Source organism: Dasypus novemcinctus, chromosome 24, assembly GCF_030445035.2.
Source record: "Dasypus novemcinctus isolate mDasNov1 chromosome 24, mDasNov1.1.hap2, whole genome shotgun sequence".
Classification (NCBI taxonomy): Eukaryota; Metazoa; Chordata; class Mammalia; order Cingulata; family Dasypodidae; genus Dasypus; species Dasypus novemcinctus.
Genome location: NC_080696.1, coordinates 843457 through 863807, shown reverse-complemented (window position 1 = coordinate 863807; position 20351 = coordinate 843457). Strand labels below are relative to the sequence as shown.

The window sequence follows — 20351 nt, the reverse complement described above, 5'->3', positions numbered from 1 at the left end:
GAGGGCCCAGGCTGGCTGCATATCTGCCCTGTGCTGAGATCCATTCTCAAGAATGAGAGGAGAGCTGGCTGAGTGGCTTACTTTCATGGAACTTAAGAGGTGAGTGGGTGAAAAACAACAGACAGAGCAGAAAGTCACTCTAGGGTAGGGTATGTTTAAAGAAATTGAGCTCTTTTTCAGGGGAGAATGAAGAAGTGCTTCTATGCCCAAGTAATAGCCCACTGAAAGAAAGATCACCTAAATGCCTGGAAGCACCTCAATCTAAGCTTTCCCAAAGTCTTGGAAATAGACACATTTTCTCTTCTCCCTTGGGCAGAACTTCAGGATCTCTGTCCCCACCTTAATCAGAATCCACTGTTGCACTAAGTCCTATCTGAAATGCTGTTGGGTGGGGGTTGTGATGGGATTGGCATTAGCTTGCTGGGTGGGGGGTGTTGGGGCAGCATGAGCCCAAACCCTACTGCAAACCCCAGGGCCATAGATCTGAGCTGCAAAGCGTTGTTTGTTTGTTTTTGGTTTTTATAAAGGATATTTATTTGGGGTAGGTTACATACACCAGGCCATAAAGCATGTTACTTCCCTCACCAAAGTCTTTTCATGTGTTAGAGCAAGACGGCTGACAATGTCTGTGAGGGTTCAAGCTTCCTGGGTTCCTCTGGGCTCAGCTCCTCTGTTTTCTCCACAAGGTCAGCTGTAGACTATAAGGCTCTCTAGGCTTCTGCAAAGCATTTTGAAAGCCAACCCACAGATAGCAAAGCTGCAAGAGGTGTGAATAAAAGTCAGAGTCGAGGAAAGAGTGCTTATAGGATGCATGGAGGCTCAAGATGGCTGCTGAGCACATGACTGTGGATTTAAAAAAGAATGAATATGGTTAAGCAGAAATGATCATTTTCCCAGTTTGGCAGTTCAAGGTGTCTCAGCTTTCTTTTTTAAAAGATATAATTTATTTATTTATTTCCCTGCATCCCCTCATTGTTTGCACTGGCTGTGTCTCTTTCTCTTCACTGTTTCTTTAGGAAGCACTGGGAAACAAACTCTGGAACTCTGATGTGGGAGGGAGTGCCTAATCAGTTGAGCCACCTCCATTCCCTGCTTTGTTGTCTCTCATTGTTTTCCTTCTTGTGTCTCTTGCTGCATCATCTTCTTGTGTCAGCTTGCCACACCTACCCATCATGCCAGATCACTGTCTTCTTTAGGAGGTACCAGGAACCAAACCAGCAACCTCCTATGTGGTAGGTGGGAGATCAACTGCTTGAGTTACATCATTTCCCTCTGCTTTCTCCTTTAACCTAGAGTTTGTAATTTTTTACATCATTCCTTCAGTTTTTGTGATAGCTTCTTAAAGCTGTCATTGTATTTTAACATTTTATTACTCCTTTTTAACATATTTGTATTGTTTGTAATAGTTTTCCAGTTTTTCATTTACTTATTCACTAACTCTAAGTACCTTAAACCCTTAGTATACTTATCATACAAAGAGAAATGTCAGAATAAGACACAGGAGTTTATTCGATCTTGTGTGTACACTGGTAACTAGGTAAATAGTATGGATTGATAGCTCTACAACCCAAAAGATATTTATTATCTGTCAGAGCAATAATCTTGCATTTTCAAAGAATGGGTATCTATCAAATAGAGGTGAAGAACTAAGGTTTGTTTATTCCCACCAACTGTGTTAAAATTTGAGAATAATTCAAAAACAGTCCACCCATCTCACAAACTATCAGTAAGTACAGTAATCTCCACTTTTGGCAAGAATATGTGGGGATACTGGTTTAAGTACCAGGCTTTTGCACAAGGGCACAGGTGACTCTCACATAAGGTTATATACCATAAATTATACAAATTGTGCCCTCAAAAAGGATATCAATATTGTCCTGAGACATAGATTTTGAAATAGAAAATTAATTTTCCTACACTCAATCTCATCTATTTCCTTGCAACTTATCCTTATGATAAAGCCATTCTTTGCTCTTCTGTATGAATCCCAGCCATTTACGTGAAAAGTCCAAGATAGTGTCTTACCCTCAGCTTTCCCTCCTTACAATTTCCGGTTCTTCTGAATTCAGTAAGGGCTTTAATGATATTTAATCTTGTCCAAACCATGCCTACTAATGATTTGGGAATATACTTTAAACCCATGGCACAAGTAACCAAAAGTGATCGATAAACCAGGACAGGCTGTAACATTTCTCCAATCACTCAACTTCTGATCTTGTGCTACTATTTAGTCTTTCACTCCTTATTTCTTGTGCCAACTCAACTAACCTTCCCCAAAGGACCTACCCATTTTTAACTAAAAAGCTTACCTCCAGGACTTCTCTCTCCAAAACATGACCTTGAGCTGAAAAATTTAACCAATCATTTAAGCTCTCTAAGAAGACATCAAAGGCATACAATAATCTTAGTACCATTTTTGCTTCTAAGAAGGCTGGAAGTCTGGCATCTGATCTGAGTTTGCTCCCAATCACTCCCCCACTCCAGCTTGGTCACTGTAGAAGTGCTATGAAGGCAGGATAGGCAATCAGACCAGGAGCACCTCTCACACAGTTAAAATGGGCTCACTGGGTGCAGATGAAGCTCAGTGACTGAGTAACTCCCTCCCATGTTTGAGGTCCCAGTTTTAACCCCTGGTAACTCCTAAAAAAGGGAGGAGTCTCATTAAATATGGAGTAGTAAGCACACCCATTCCTAGCAGCATAATCTGTTGACATGACAATCTCAGAAAGAGGAAATTGGGGAGGGTCTAGGGATATGTTGTAGGGAAGCACAGGTTCAGATAGGGCTTCGTGCAGGAGAAGTAGAGGGCAAGTAGGGCCCTGTAGCAGTTTGATCTAGTTATTAATTCCAAAAATAGATATTGGGCTATATTTGTAAACTGGTCTGTACTTGATTAAATTATGATTAGGGCTTTGATTGGGCTTCAATAAGTAGGGTGTTGAGTCCCCACCTCTTGGTGGGTGGGGACTCACAAGTAAAAGACATGGTGCTCTAAAATATATTCAACAAATGCAATGAATGTCCCATGAAGATAACAGCGGTTGTTGATGTGGGAGGAGTGGGGTGAGGGGGTAGGTGTATATGGGAACCTCATTTTTTTTAATGTAACATTTTTTAAAAAACTAAAGAGGGAAAAATCAAACACTGAAAAAAATTTCTCTAATTTTCTTTTTTTAAGATACATAGATCACAAAAAAATGTTACATTAAAAAATACGAGGTTCCTATATACCCCACACACCACTCACTACTTCCACATCATCAACCTCTTTCATCATTGTGGCACATTCATTGCATTTGGTGAATACATTGGAGCACTACTGCACTGCATGGATTATACTTTACATTATAGTTTACACTCTCCCCCAGTATATTCAGTGGATTATGGCAGGATATATAATGTCTGGCATCTGTCCCTACAGTATCATGTAGACAATGCCAAGTCCCAAAAAAGCTCCCACATCACATCTCTTGTTCCCTCTCCATGCCCTCAGCAACTACTGTGGCCACTGTCTCCACATCAATGATACAATTTCTTCTATTGCTAGAGGCACAATAGATCTATAACAGAATACCAATAAGTCCATGCTAATCCATATTTTATTCATCCTGTGGACCCTGCAATGGTGATGTCCACTCTACTTCTAAATCGAGATGGGGCTTGGATCCCACATGACTGATGGATGTGATTCTTCTGCTTGCAACTGTAGGCACTCTGGGTTCCCTGGTGTGGTGGTTGACCATCTTCACCTCCCTGTTAGCTGATCCGGGTAAGTCCAATGAACCGAAGAGTAGGTGTTGCAACTCTGCTGAGGCTCAGGGCCCAGCTGGCACATGGCCAGTCCAGAGATTCAAGTCTTCTGAGTATACACCAATCCCAGGGCCAACCACAGGTTCAGTAAAAGTGAAAAAGGCATGTGTAGAAAGTTCATATCTGAGTCCAATACCATCACACATGGGAGCACAAATTCCAAAGTAGGTCCACTGGCAAGACACTGAACTCCAGAGCCATCTGCCATGACCATAGAACTTGTGTATCTCTGTAGCCCTTAGAAGAACCAGTACCTGGCGTTCTATCTACTTTGGCTGTATCTGGGATCATGCTGAGACATGTGTAAGCATGATTCCTCTGATGGCCTCCCATTTTGAAGTCTCTTAGACATATAAATTCATTTGTCTTCACCATTTCTCCCTTTTATTCAAGGTCTTTTTCTATTACATCACCAGCTGGTGATTGGCAGTAACCCCTCAGTGCCAGGGAGGCTCATCCCCAGGAGTAATGTCCCATGCTGGAAGGAAGGTAATGCATTTACATGCTGATTTTGGCTTAGAGAGTAGCCACATTTGAGCAACATGGCAGCTCTCAGGAAGTAACTCTTAGGTACCCTGCAGCTCTAGGCCTAGTTGAAATTTTAGGCACACAGGCTCATAAGCATAGTGTTCCACAAGACCATGAAATGATGGATATAGGAAATGTTAAATTTCACCAAAAAATTAGAGAAGTATATAGTCTGAAATGTAAACCATAATGTAAACCATAATGTGACTAAAAATTTAGAAAGGTGTACAGTCTAAAATATAAACCACAATGTAAACCAAAATGGAACCATGTTTGGTAGCTATTTTCTTTTATATATGTGTTTTTTTTTTTTTTTCAGTTTGTTTTATTTTATTTTTTGGTAGCTATTTTCACTATTGGTACATCAGCTGTAGCAAATATAACATGACCATGTAAGAAGATCATTACTGCAGAAGTAGGAAAAGAGTTTGATGTTGGATATATGGGAGTCCCCTATAGTGTATATGTGATGTTACTGTGATCTAAAACTTTTTTGAAGATAAAATTTAAAAATTCAAAAAGTTAGGGGTTTTGATGTTGGAGTTTTGATGTTGGAGTTTGATGCTGAAGCCTTAAGCTGGAGCCCTGGTAAGTAAGCACACAGTTGAAAGAGGAGCATTCCCCAGGAAGAGAAGAACCCTGAGTCCAGAGAGAAGTAAGCCCTGGGAAGAGAGGAACCCTGATCCTGGACAGAAGCAAGACCTGGGAAGAGAGGAACCCAGGAAGCCTGAACCCTGCAGATGTCAGCGCCATCTTGCTCCAACACATGAAAACAGACTTTGGTGAGGGAAGTAAATTATGCTCTATGGCCTGGTGTCTACAAATTCCTACTCCAAATAAATACCCTTTAAAAAAGCCAACAGCCTTCTGATATTTTGTATCAGCACCCCTTTGGATGACTAATGCAGGCCCTATCATCCATATAATCCTAGCTGATCCTGATGCTGTACACATGCACTTAGGAGAACTGAAAATGCACAGCAAAGGAAACATCACAGTGGATATAGGGAACTTTCCTTTTTTTTTTTTTTTTTTAACTAGGACATCTTAAAATAAGATTTAATCCACATTCAAACATTTCTTGCAAAGTAGTGTTGGGTGAACAAAATATTTTCAAATGTAAATATATTACTTTAATATGACATTTTAATTTGAGATGACATTTGTCAGGACATAAAATGGAAATAGAAGTTCAAGAAGAAATGGGAACACACATTTCTGTTCGATTATGAAGTCAATTTGTGTATTTTTAAACAAAGAGTGATATGAACTCAGTATATATTTAGATGATAGTGGATTCACTTAAAAGAATGATATAGAAGTCTTATTTTAGAAACTGCAGTAAATGCAGTGTATTAGATATATCATTTGGAGCTATGTAAATTTATGAGAAAAATTTTAAGAAGTCAAGTTAAAAATGTGCCAGGGTTATACAACTTTTAAAATGTCTTTTGTAAGTACAGAAGCAAAATTTTTGGAAATCATCTATATAGCTTATGAAGGATAATTGCCTCCAATTGTCTCCAAGATAAAGTTTCTGGAACTATTCTAAACTTTTTATTGTTTCATAAAATTTCACATCTGTGTACTTGCCAGAGTCAATGGGGAATGTAGAGTGACAGATATCATTCTAGACTCATCAATCTTATTAGTTTTCCAGGGATGCTTTAAGACTACCATATCCTGGCTGGCTTAACCAACAGGAATTTGCTATCATAGTTTTGGAGGCTAGAGTACTAAACCAGGCCATCTTTCTTCCAAAGCCTGCAGTGTTCTGGTGGTGGCTTGTTGGTAATAAATCTTTGCCTCAATTACACAGTGATCTGCTTACTTTTGTCTCCTCCTATTCTTTTTTTTTTTTAAAGATTTTATTTCTCTCCCCTCCCCCCAGTTGTCTGTTCTCTGTGTCTATTTGCTGCATGTTCTTCTTTGCTTCTGTTGTCAGGAGCATGGGAATCTGTATTTCTTTCTGTTGTCATCTTGTGTCAGCTCTGTGTGTACAGTGCCATTCCTGGGCAGGCTGAAATTTCTTTCATGCCAGGTGGCTCGCCTTATGGGGTACACTCCTTGTGCATGGGGTCCCTTATGGGGGGACACTCCTGTGTGGCACAGCACTCCTTGCATGCATCAGCACTGCACATGGGCCAGCTCACACAGGTCAAGGAGGCCCGGAGTTTGAACCGCAGATCTCCCATGTGGTAGACAGATGCCTAAGCACTGGGCCAAGTCCACTTCCCTCTCCTATTCTTTCTAATACTACTGTGTGGTAGTATTAAGATCAAGAAGATAAAGATGATCACTTTTAGTATCTGTTATAACTAACTCTAATAACAAAGAACTCTCTTTCCTGCATAACATTTCATTCTTGGATATCTCAGATTTCTTTTTCCTTTTTTTTTTTTACACTTTTTTTATTAAAGTTAATAGATCACAAAGAATGTTACATTAAACATTTTAAAAACATAAAAAACATGAGCTTCCCATATACCCCACTGCCCACCCCATCATTTTTGTAAATTGTAATTTTTGAAGATATATACATCACAAAAAAGTGTTACATTAAAAAATATGAGGTTCCTGTATACCACCACCCCACCCCATTCCTCCCACACCAACAAACTCCTCCATCATTGTGGCACACCCCACACTCAGTGAACACATTTTTGGGCACTACTGCACAGCATGGATAATAGTTTACCCTGTGGTTCACACTCTCCCCCAGTTCATTCAGTGAGTTATGGCAGGATATATAAAGTCCAGCATCTGACACGGCAATATCATTTAGGATAACTCAGGGCCCCCAAAATGCCCCCACATTACATCTTTTCTTCCCTCTTCCTGCCCTCAGAAACTACTGTGGCCACTTTCTCCACCTCAATGCTACAATTTCTTCTATTACTAGTCACAATAGTTTTATAGTAGAATATCATTTTGTCCACTAATCCATATTTTCCTCCATTCTGTGGATCCTGGGATGGTGATGTCCATTCCACCTTTATATCAAGAGGTGACTTAGATTCCACATGGATGATGGATGCAATCCCTCTGCTTGTAGTTGGCACTCTTGATTCCCTGGTGTGGTGGCTGACCATCTTCACCTCCCTGTTAGCTGACCTGGGTAAGTCCAATGAACCAGAGAGTAGGAGTCACAACTCTGCTCAGGTTCAGGGCCCAGCTGGCACATGGGCAGTCCAGAGATTCAAGTTCCCTGAGTATGCACCATCCCTACTGCCAACCACAGGTTCAGTAGAAGTGACAGAAGAGGCATGTGCAAGAAGACCACATCTGAGACCAGCACCATCACACTCAGGAGCACAAATTCCAAAGTAGGGCCCTCTGACATGCCTCAGAATTTCAAATCCATGTGGATCTCCATAGCCTTCAGGAGCAGCAGCACCTGGGGTTGTATCTACTTTCACTCTCCCTGGGATCCTGGTGCGGTGTGCATAAGCGTGACCCCTCTGATGACTTCCTGACTCTTTTTGGAAGACTCAGCCATATAAACGAATTTGTCTTTGCCATTTCCCCCTTTTATTCAAAGTCAAGGAGCAGTTTTTAATACTTGATTTAACATGTAGGCTGAGATATTCTGCTGGTCTGAGTTGACCCTTTTATTCAAAGCCTCTTTCTAGTTGCATCACCAGTTAGAGATTGGTAGTAATCTCAGGGAACTTTGAATAATCTTCTTCCCACATAGACTGATGAGCAAAGGATTGAAGCCTTAGTGGTCCACAGTGGTTAAGAACAACCTCTGCCCATTTATTAGCTCACAGTTAATTCACAAAGAAAGAGGTGCAACCCACAGGAAGACAGCAAGAATTATGTAATATATAGTATATAAAATATATTACATATTTGTATGTTTATGCATATATATGCACACACATATATCAAGAACAGACATATATTGCTGTATAGTACAGGGGAGAGAGAAGCCATAGATTTAGTCCAAGCAAGACCAAAATAAAAAATATGAATAAAAATATTAGCAACAGCAGCAGTAAGCACCATAACAAAAATAAGAATCCAAACATGGTAAAATATTTTAAGTCATCCAGAATGATCAGTTTTCAGAAAATGAAAGTGTTTCATACACAGGGGGAAATGCAGTGAAGAGGATTGGTCCATAACTATCTCCAGAAGTCTTTTAAGTGAGGATATCAAACAGCTATTATAAATGTGTTCCAAGAACTAAAGAAGATCTTATTTAATGAATGAAAAGACAGTATGGCTACAATGAAGCAAGAAAAGGAATTTCTAAGAGGAGATAATTATTTTAAAAAGAAATTTTAGTGTTGGTGAAACAGTAACTCATGAAAAATTCTGTAAAGGAATGCAACAGATAATTCAAGATGGCAAAAGAATGAATCTTGAACTAATAATAAAATCCATTCTTCAGAGCCCAACTAAAAATTACTGAGGGAAAATTAAGAGAATGTCAGTCATCTGTGAGAAACATCAAATATACCAACTTCCAATGTAATTGGACTCCTAGAAGGAAAGAAGAGAAAGGGGAAGAAAAATATTTGAAGAAATAAAGACCAACAATGACCTAGATTTAATGATAAAAAATATTCATATCTAGGAAGTTAAAAACAAACCCTGCTAGGATGTATACAAAGAGATCCACACATCACAGAGAAACTATGAAAAACAAATATAGGACCCATACAAGGAACCAATGTCTAGAAGAGAGATGTGAATTCTAAGTTTCAGTGTCCTGAGCTCAGTCTATATCAAACCAACAATGGCTCATTTGAAAAGGAGGAATTAAAAATATTCTGTAAGGCATTTCACTTGTGGCTGCAGCCCAGATAGTCACAGCAAGGAAGAAATCATTTCTCAATTGCTCCTGGAACAGTTTATGATGAATGGATACTGCAAAAACTGGTCCACTTGGAAAGGGAACTGCAATTCAAGCATAAGGATCCTGGATAAACTCATGGAAGGTCTGATCAATGATTACATGAGGTCACCTGCTTTTGTTCATGTCCACATGCAGGAACAGGAAGCCCATTTCTCAGAGAATATGACCTTAAGTACTCATCTCATGGGAAAAAATCTCAGCAGGAATCCCAAGAGGAGCATGAGGACACCATTCCATGGCCCCCAAAATATTCCCCTTCAAACAGAACAAGCAGAGAAATATCAACAGCTTGTGATATTCCATCAAGTAAATGACAGTATTACTAAATGAGTCAATCAATTACCTACGCTGGTTATTATTCAGGAAGATAATAGCCTTAAGCCTGAAGAGGGGTGTGGAACTTGGGAGAACCTGCATAACTCCAGAAGAGCAGAGCTTGGTTCCTCTGTATCCCAGAAAGGATCCCTAGGAGGACCTTCTTCTCAAGATGTCCCTATGGAGGTAGAATCACAGTTTCTTCCCAGGATAGATCTAGCCAGCTCTAAACCTGTCCCTACCAACCAAAGCAATTATAGAACATCCAGACATGGAATAAACCAAGAAAGTGTCCATAGCTACCCCAAATCATACAAGTGTGAGAACTGTCCCAGGGTACCAGTTCAGCTAGACACCTACCAGAGAAGACACAGGAATGTGAGACCATTTGTTTGTGCTATGTGTCAGAAAGGTTTCTTCCAGACTTAAGACCTCAATGTGCACCAGAAGATTCACAAAGTGGAGAAGCCCTTCAAGTGTGCACATGTGAAAAGCCGTTCAGTCAACAAACTTGTGAGCTCATGAGAGTATCAGAGAAGCTACTGCCAGTCTTCTACATATCACTGCCATGTGAGGACCCACTAGAAAATTAATCTCAAAACAGATTCTGCCACATCAAAAACCTCCCCTGCTACTGTCCCCATGCAATATATACTTTTTAATTATACAGTATGCCTAATCATTCCTGTAAAATGTTACTTATTTTAGTAGGTAGGTCATTTAAATAGTGGTTACTTGAGTAGAATTGTTCTTTCTTCTCCCTTCCTTTATTCAGAAGAAAAAGAAAATTAAACAAAATCAAGTATAATGAGAAAACCGTGAAAGCAACAAGAGAAAAATGATGCATTACATAAAGTGGAGTATCAATAAAATTAATGGAGAGTGGCCACAAAGCAGTGGAATGACATTGACAAAGCACTGCAAGAAAAACACTGTCAAGTATGAATTCTATATCTAGCAAAATGAAAGTCAAATAAAGATAATCCAAGATAGACAAATACCAAATATTTAAGTTGTTGGTTTAAATAACAAGAATTATTGACTCACAATTTCAGAAACTAGCCATCGAAAATGAAGATGTCAGCAAGGCTGTGCTATCTAAAGTCAGTCATTCTGATGATAGCAGAGCTTTATCACATGATGGTGTCTTATATCTATGCCTCTGAGTTTCCCCTCCTGGTGTTTGCCAAATTAACTCTGCTTATAAAGGATCCAGTAATAAGACTCTATTTACCAATAGGTTCATACCCAAATTAATTGAGATTAAGAATAAGAACTTGGCATTTCTGGGGACACATCATTTTAACTACCATACATGTCTTACAAGAAAACTGAAAGGAAGTACTCCAGACTGAAATGAACTTATTCCATTGGGAAGCAATGAAGAGCACAAGACATGATAAATATGTGGGTTAATATAAAAGCTCTATAGGTATGCATTTTCTTCTTTTTTGTTTTAATTTATAAGAAGGAAAATTGTATAAGTCAGTAATTATTACATGGAGCATTTGTAACATATAAAAAATATATATCATAACAACCTAAAGAAAAGGAAAAAGAAATACAGGTACATTGGAGAAAAGTGTCTGTATTTCTGGATTGATCTGAAGTAGAATGTATAAAATAAGCTGTATTCCAATCTTTCAATTAAAATCTGAAAGGAATAACTACAGGAAATGTTAAAAGTAAACAAATCAATTTAAAGGGTACACTAAAAACTTATACAAAAACAGAAGAACAAACAAGAGAGAAGACATAGAAAATAAATAACTACTAATATAGGTTTATAATTCCAGAAATGCCAACAACCCATTGATTGTGAATTGCCTAAGTAGCCTAAAGTTAGAGATCATCAAACTGGATGAATTTACAAGATCTAACTATGTACTGTCTACAAGAGACCCATCTTAAAGACACAAATAGAGTGAAAATAAAATGATGGGAAAAGACATATCATTCAAGCAGAAACCAATAGAGAACTGGAGTAATTATATTAGTATCAGACAAAATAGACTTTACAAGAAACATTACTAGAGACAACGATGGATATTTCACAAAAGAATGAATACATGAAGAAAATATAACTTTAAATATATGCATACTTAATATCTATGCCTCAAAATACCTAAAATAAAACTCTGACACCTACCTCAGAGACAGTAGAAGAAGGAAGGAGCAAGATTACTGTCTCATGATCTTTCCCAATTAAGTTCCTCATACTTCATACTGCCAAGTTCATAATATTCAGCCTGGTTTTTTTAAGCACGTTTTCTAATTTGGCTCATGCAGATCATTTTCTCCCTCTGAATGTCCAACCTATACTAGTTTTAGTATATACAGTTGACGTACAATGAATGTTTTTGCACTAAAAATGTAAATGAATGAATGCATGGTATCCCACACAGAGATGGAGAAGCAAGGGAGCACAGCATATTCTAGGACCTGTTATAAGTTGTTCCAAATGCTTTCAGTAGCATTTTCTAAACTGAAATCCTAAGGATGTTAATGGGTTTTCATGAAAAACAGGAGTTCAGTACTCAAAATTTACATTCTATTCTTTTCATGACTATTCTTAATGCCCATTACTGTGTTTAAACCAATTTCCCCACTTTCACAAATTAAAATTATTTGTTCAGAATTTTATTAATAACTTGTGAATTTCTCCTCAGAACCTTTTTAGAATATCCTGACATCTAGTGTAGCATAACTCTGACTAGATGGTAGGGGTGAGCCTGGAGAGATGAACTGTGGCCAGACCATGAGATTTTTGGTATGAAGTGTTGAGGAATTTGGACTTTACTGTGGAGACTACATAAACATGTGAAAGATTTTTAATGGGGTTGTTATATTTTTAATAGCATCAATATAGAGGACGAATTGGAGAATGTTCCATTAAGAGGCAGAGGAACTAGCAGAAATCTTGTGATAGAGAGCCAGGATACAAGTAATGAACACTTGGGATAAGTCTATAGCAGGAAAAATAGGGAAGAGGGAAATTAAGAAAATGTATTTAGGGAGTAGAGTTGACACATCATCACTAAGTGCATTAATGAATGAGAGAGCAGGACAGGTCAAGGAAATCTTCTATCTTCTGGCTTAGAGCATTGGTGGTGACTGCACCCTGAGGGAAAAGGGGGGGAAGAACATTGTATGAAGAGCTTTAGTTTGAGGTGTCTATGGGAGTTCAACTGGAAATTCAGATATGGGGCTGAGGAGACAGTTCTCACTAGATGTGAAGAGTTAGGTTCACTTGTATTTTGATTCAGTTAAATCCGTAACTTGGGAGTGGTCACTCCAAACTGTATTAGAGTGAGAGATATATGGGCAGGAGTTTGAAACTCTGGGCATCAACAGGAAAGGGATAAATGGTGGAAGACTACACTGAGAAGGAAGAAACCAAAGGGTAGGAAGGAAGTTGAAATGGATGATATGGGTAAGCCAAGGTGGGAGTAGGGAAAAATATAATCAAACATATAAATAATGAAAAGAGAAATCAGGAAGAAATGATCAAGAAGATAAAGAGGAATATGTCCATTAAAATTGAGAACTTGAATGTAAATCGTCCTTAGAAGAGCTGTTTCAGTGGAGTAGTTGGCTGAAGAGTGATAAGATCACAGCTAATTGAATTGGAAATGAGTAAGTAGTGTCAAGTAATGACAGACTCATCTAAGAACCTTAGCTCTGAGAGATTGAGGGAGCAGTACTTACAGTGGTGAAGATCTTCAGCAAAGTAGGTATTTCAGTTTTGGATGAAACATAAAGAGAGGGAAGAGCATGCTTATGTGCCAAGGGAAAGCCAGAGGGAGGGAGGGGAGACATCTGAAGGGATTGGGCAGGGTTGTTGGGGCAAGATGAAAAGCAACATAGTCAAGGCCAACTGAAATAGGCCTATTAATATTTGCTTATTCAAGTATATTGTTCACTAATTGGCATTATTTTCCTAAAGCCCAATATTTAGGATAGATTCACTAAGTTAGGCAGAAACATCTTCTTACCCATTTGACTATTCCTTACCTTAGTAGAACAAATAAGGGTTAACTTGCCCAGAAACATGCCATGTTCCTCCTGTTGCATCTACCCTGCTCCCACCACTCTACATACAAATTCCAGAGTCCCATGTGATCTGTTTTCTACTCAGCTCTCCAATTGCATTCCCAACCAATTTTCCCCACTCTCTCTTCCGTTCCTTGAACTGGGGAACTTCTTTCTTGCCTTAGCACTTTGAATGGCTGTCTCCTTCAAATTCTTCATAACTAAGCCTGAAGCTCACTTCACCTCCTCACATGAAAGGATATCTCTGTAACCACCTGTACTTTATTAGTGATCATAGTAGTCTTTCTTTTTTTCTTTAGTGTGATTATGTTTTAACTTTATATTTAGAGATGTTTAGATTCATATTTACAGAAAAATTATAACAATTTAGGGAATTCCCATACAACATCCTGGCATCCACACATGGTTACCACTATTATTGACATTGCAGATTAGTGTGGTCCATTTGCTAAAACTGATCAACCAATATTGAAGCATTGCTATTAATGAAAGTCTACAGACAATAATTCTCTTTTTAATTCCTTGAAATCATTGCATGAAACAATGGCTTTCTTTTCTGGCATTTAATTAGGCCTGCTGTGAACAAAGCACCATCAAGGTGACAATGATTTACCATAATGCCAGTTTTTCAGTGTGTATAGGTGCACAACATTCCAAATTGTGAAATGAGTAAGATCAAACGTGTTAAGATTTATTGTCATCTTCCCTCTGAGAATATAAATACTCAACACTGAAACAGTACAGAGTCACTATCTCCCAGTGGAGCATGTAGAGCAGGTATCTACTAACTCTGGCCTGAGTAGCAGACCTGCCTGGGAGACTGACCATGATTGTATCTTTTTGCCTCCTCTTATGGCCATTTGTGCTAATAAACTGTTCATTTACTACAAGATTTTTTGTGCCTAAGCCTATGTTCCCAAGATGCACTACAAAACAACTTGTTCCACTGATTTAGGGGGCTGCAAGCAGAGTACCTTACAAATTATGGAATGGAATTGGTTGACTTTTTGGCCATTATTTTAAACTTTCTTTCATATCTTTTGTATGGTGGTGTCTTGAGCAATACAGGACTGAAGCATTTGTTTAGTAAACTGTCTACAGCTGATCACTGATCACAGTTTTTTATTACTGAATTCAGATCACTGAGTAATGGCTCTGGGGGAAGTTTTTATTTCAACCTCCTCTGCACAAAGTTGGTGGCAGCCAATGTTTCAACCTTGTCTACAATCCTGGGTAGAGATAAAGCCCCACATTTCAGGTACCTATGGCATGTTGTCTACATCCTCTTGAGGAAGGGTATCAATAAATGGGACTTTAAGAATCCCCCATGAATACCAGGGAGCTGTCAAACTGGCTTAATCCTGAGATCAATGAGTTGGGGCTACCAGTGTCTGGTTCATGGTTTCTTATATCTCTTCTCATTCTGGAACCAGGATTACAATCAGGCCTCTAAGAATAATATTGTTGTGAGTGTGAGGCATTCATTGTTTAGGAGATTATAAGAATTGAAGATGGAGACCTGCAGGTGAAATCAAAATTATGAGACATTAGAAAGATAACAGAGTAGGGAGTTCCAGTACTCAATCTTTCCCCAACAACTATAAGACAGGCAGGGAACATCTGAAACACCTATTTCAAACGCCCAAGTCCAGTATAACACTGTACAATATTCATGGAAGAGCAGGAGGAAAAGGCCAATAAGCTATCATTAAAAAAACTGTAATTAGTCTTTGAGTGGCAGCTACTGGTTCCCATCATACAGTCTAACAAAAGGCAACCCCCATGGGGTAGAGACCCTTACTAGCTGCCACTGGCAGAAAGGTATTTAAAAATCCTATTCCCCAAGAACAGGAGAGGCACACCTGATCATTGATCACAGCTTTTTATTATTGAGTTAAGATCACTGGGTAATGGCTCTGGAGGAAGTTATTGTTTCAACCTGCTCTGCACAAACATGGTGGCATCTACAAACCTTTCCTGGACAGAGGCAGAGGCAGTAGTGATTTAAAGAAGCAGTTCCCCAGGGTTGTGGGGGAGAGTAAACTGAAGTGCTGCATTTGCTTTCCAGGCTAGAAAAGCTCAGCTTTAGGAAGACATTCAAGTTTTGCTGTCCTTAATCTCCATCTCCACAGGACACATTGGAGCAAGCCTGCAACCCTTCATTAGTCCCTGGCTCTGTTATGGCTAGGAAAGAACAACCTGGGAAATTCATCTCTGGGGTGACCTTCCTACCAGAATTTGCACTCTACACAAAAGCAGCATGAGACAATGAAATGAGTGTAAAAAACTATAGAAGTGGAACAGTCTGAGACAAAGGCCTGCAGCTTCAAATACTCAGGAGAGGGCTGTCTATATACTAGGAAAAGAGCAGAAAACCAAACTCCTGTAAATAGTGTAAAAAAAGCAGAAAACTAAACTCCAAAACAACTAACAAACAAAGACACAGGACAAGATGGAGGCCCAGAAAGACAAGGAAAACCCTGCACAGTATAATTGCCTTGACAAACCTTCCTGATAAGAGGGCTGAAGCCCAAGAAAATTTCCTCTCACCAGCTTTTTACAAAATGAAAAAAAAAACCCATCCCAGGCATAAATACAAGAATTGATATTTAAAATATTAACACATAGAATGTACAAGAAAAAAACAAAATACAAAATAAGAAACAGGAAATGATCATCCATCCAAGGGAAGCAGATAAAAATACAGAAAATTCCAATGAAGACAAGAATGTGGACATAATGAAAAAAGTATTTTAAAGAGAGGTCTTAAAAACTCTAAAGAGGATGAGTGAAAGTCCAAGAACTAAAGTATATCAGAAAAACAATAAATGAGCAATATAAAAGTTTAAGTACAGAGAAAAATGTAGACATTTTAAGTAAAAGTAACAAAATAATAGTACTGGAATTGAAGTCCACAGTACCTGGTATGAGAAATTTTCTGGAAGGTTTCAAGAGTAGATTGGAGCTGGCAGTGGTCTTGAATAAAAACATGTTAAGTGAGTTAGGCTGAGGAGGACAAAGAGAAAAGAAATATTGAAAGTGAAAATAGCCTAAAACACCTACTGCATACCAATATATCTGGCTCTGCCAGATAGAGAAGATAAAAAGGGGCAGAAGGATATTTAAAAAAAAAAAAAAGACATTCACAAACATTTAAGAAGGTGTGATTATGCAAATCCAAGAAGCTTGGTGATCACCAAATGGGATAACCATGAAAAAATATACTCCACCATATATTGATTAAACTACCAAATGCACAGGACAATTAGAGTTCTGAAAGCTGCAAGAGAAAAGGAAAATTTTACATACAATTAGATTGAGAACTGGTTTCTCACCAGAACTCAATGGAGGCAAGAGGACAGAAGGTTGAAATACTAAAAGTACTGAAGGAAAACAAATGCCAGACAAGAATTTATATAGTCAGCTGCTCTTTCAAAAATGACCCAGGTATGATCATTGGGACCTCCTGGTAAAGGCATGCCCACATGGTGAGGCAGGCCCATGTGGCAAGCCAGTGACCATGCAGTGACCCAAATGGTGTGTCAGTGCCTGCATGGCAATCTATGCATTGAGCCAGTGCACAGTAAGCCAGTGCATGGTGAGCCAGTGCCCATGTGGTGAGCAAGTGCCCACATAGTGAGCCATGCAGCAAGATAATGATGCAACAAAAAAAGAGAGATGAAGGGGAGTCAAGGCAAGAAAACAGAAACAAGGAACTGAGGTGGCACAAGTGACAGGGAACCTTTCTCCACATGAGAGGTCTCCAGGATTAAAATCCAGTGCATCCTAGAGGAGAAAATGAGAAGCAAAAACAAAAATAAAAAAAGAAATAGACACAGATCACACAGCAAATGGACACAGGCAGCAAAAAGAGCAGGGTGGAGGGGAGACAGGAGAAAAATATGAGGGAGAAATTAAGAAACTCTCTGTTAAACGAAAGCTGATGGAATTCATCACTATTAGACCTGCCTCACAAGAAATGGTAATGTGAGTTTTTCAGACTGAAATGAAAATACACTAGGTAGTACTTCAAAACACCCTAAAGAAACAATGATCTGCAGTACAGGTAACCATTTCAATAACTGTAAATGCCAGCATTATTGTATTGTACGGTATGTAACTCCACATCTTGCTTCCTACAAGTGCCTAAATGCAAATGTAAAAAAGGTAGTGATAAATAAAGTCTTTGGTATATTCAATGCACAAATATATGTGATAACAAATAAAAAATGGTGGGGGTTCAGAGGCTTATAGTATACATGCAAGCTATTGAAGTAGTATGGATGACTACAGGAACAACTGAACAGATTAAAAACACTGTTTATTCACTATGTGAGTTCTTTGGTATTTTTAAAGGTTAAATCTATGGCTGAAGTCTCTTTCATACCCAAAACTATTATACTGTGAGTTTCTACATTTAAAGTAAGAATATTGACTGATTGCTTTCTCAAATTTTTGGCATTCATAGGGATTCTCTCCAGTTTGAATAATCTGTTCTCCAAGGTTAGAATAATTAATGTTTCCTCATACATATATTATGATTTCTGTCCAGCATGAATTCTCTCATGTTTCCTGAGGGCAGAACTCAAAGTGAAAATTTTCCCACATAGACAACATTCATAAGGTTTCTCTCCAGTGTGAATTCTCATATGCTGTTGAAGACTAGCATATTGACTGAAGGCTTTCCCACAAAGATGACATTCATAGGGTTTCTCTCCAGTGTGAATTCTCACATGTTGTTTTAGGTTATGTAGATGAATGAAGGCTTTCCCACATAAATGACATTCATGAGGTTTCTCTCCAGTGTGAGTTCTCACATGTTGTTTTAGGCTAGTAAGGTGAATGAAGGTTTTCCCACATAGACGACATTCATGGGGTTTCTCTCCAGTGTGAGTTCTCACATGTTGTTGAAGATTAGCATATTGATGGAAGGCTTTCCCACAAAGATGACATTCATGGGGTTTCTCTCCAGTGTGAATTCTCTCATGTTGTTTAAGAGAGATAAGTTGACTGAAAGCCTTCCCACATAGATGACATTCATGGGGTTTCTCTCCAGTATGAGTTCTTTCATGTTGTTTTAGGTGACATAGTTGAATGAAGACTTTCCCACAAAGATGACATTCATGGGGTTTCTCTCCAGTGTGAGTTCTCTCATGATATTTAAGGGAAGTATAATGACTATAGGTTTTCCCACACAAATGACATTCATGTGGTTTTTCTCCAGTGTGACATCTCTCATGTTGTTTAAGGATAGATAATTTAGTGAAGGCTTTCCCACAGTGATGGCATTCATGGGGTTTCTCTCCAGTGTGAGCTATCTGATGATATTTAAGGGAAGTATAATGACTATAGGTTTTCCCACACAGATGACATTTATGTGGTTTTCCTCCAGTGTGACACCTCTCATGTTGTTTAAGGGAAGATAATGTAGTGAAGGCTTTCCCACAGAGATGGCATTCATGGGTTTTCCCTCCAGTGTGAGTTCTTTCATGTTGTCGAAGATGGGAATGTTGACTGAAAGCTTTCTTGCATAGACGACATTCATGGGGTTTCTCTCCAGTGTGAGTTCTTTCATGTTTTTTAAGGGAAGATGACTGAATGAAGGCTTTCCCACAAAGATGACATTCATGGGGTTTCTCTCCAGTGTGAGTTCTCTCATGATATTTAAGGGAAGTATAATGACTATAGGTTTTCCCACACAAATGACATTCATGTGGTTTTTCTCCAGTGTGACATCTCTCATGTTGTTTAAGGATAGATAATTTAGGGAAGGCTTTCCCACAGTGATGGCATTCATGGGGTTTCTCTCCAGTGTGAGTTATCTGATGATATTTAAGGGAAGTATAATGACTATAGGTTTTCCCACACAGATGACATTTATGTGGTTTTCCTCCAGTGTGACACCTCTCATGTTGTTTAAGGGAAGATAATGTAGTGAAGGCTTTCCCACAGAGATGGCATTCATGGGTTTTTCCTCCAGTGTGAGTTCTTTCATGTTGTCGAAGATGGGAATGTTGACTGAAAGCTTTCTTGCATAGACGACATTCATGGGGTTTCTCTCCAGTGTGAGTTCTTTCATGTTTTTTGAGGGAAGATGACTGAATGAAGGCTTTCCCACAAAGATGACATTCATGGGGTTTCTCTCCAGTGTGAGTTCTCTCATGATATTTAAGGGAAGTATAATGACTATATGTTTTCCCACACAGATGACATTCATGTGGTTTTCCTCCAGTGTGACATCTCTCATGCTGTTTAAGGGAAGAGGATGTAGTGAAGGTTTTCCCACCTAGATGGCATTCACGGGGTTTCTCTCCAATGGGAGTTACATTGTATTGCCTGAGGTCAGAGCATTGGATACAATTTTTATCATTTTGGTAGCATTCATATGATTTACTTGTATGGTGAAGATGCTTACGTTGTTTAACATATGAATAGTCACTGAGGACTGCTGGAGATGGTTTCCTGAAATAGGATTTCTTTGTTAAGTGAATCAATGCATATTGGTTCACTATGGATGTGTGAGAGGAATCTTCTTGCAAAGAATTACATTTAAAGGAATTCTTTTGGGTGTGAGATCTGTGCTGTGGGGAATTAGATGAGAGACTGTAAAACTTCTGTCCATTTAAATGAATTCCTACATTTCCTTATATATGAAACCTAGACTAATCCACTAGTGGTAGTCTCCAATTAAAATATCTCCATGTTGGTTTCATATAAAAGTATTCTAATCCATACACATAGATTTTCTCTATTATAACACTCTAATTGCAGAGGTATC

General features: G+C 38.7%; 1 protein-coding gene across 4 annotated transcripts in view; it reads right to left on the bottom strand.

Annotated features, from left to right (window-relative positions):
* Positions 1 to 531: 531 nt before the first annotated feature.
* Positions 532 to 20351, bottom strand: part of LOC131275863 (zinc finger protein 709-like) — a 45683-nt gene continuing 25863 nt past the window's right edge. For 2 of the 4 annotated variants that reach the window (XM_058287423.2, XM_058287424.2), the window contains one exon: positions 3582 to 20154. In XM_058287423.2, coding sequence (XP_058143406.1) covers positions 18109 to 20154 — 2046 coding nt within the window. In that variant the 3' untranslated portion in view covers positions 3582 to 18108. Of the gene's footprint in view, positions 844 to 3581; positions 20155 to 20351 lie in introns of those variants that run through there. The other 2 variants (XM_071211503.1, XM_071211502.1) reach the window with 2 other exon arrangements.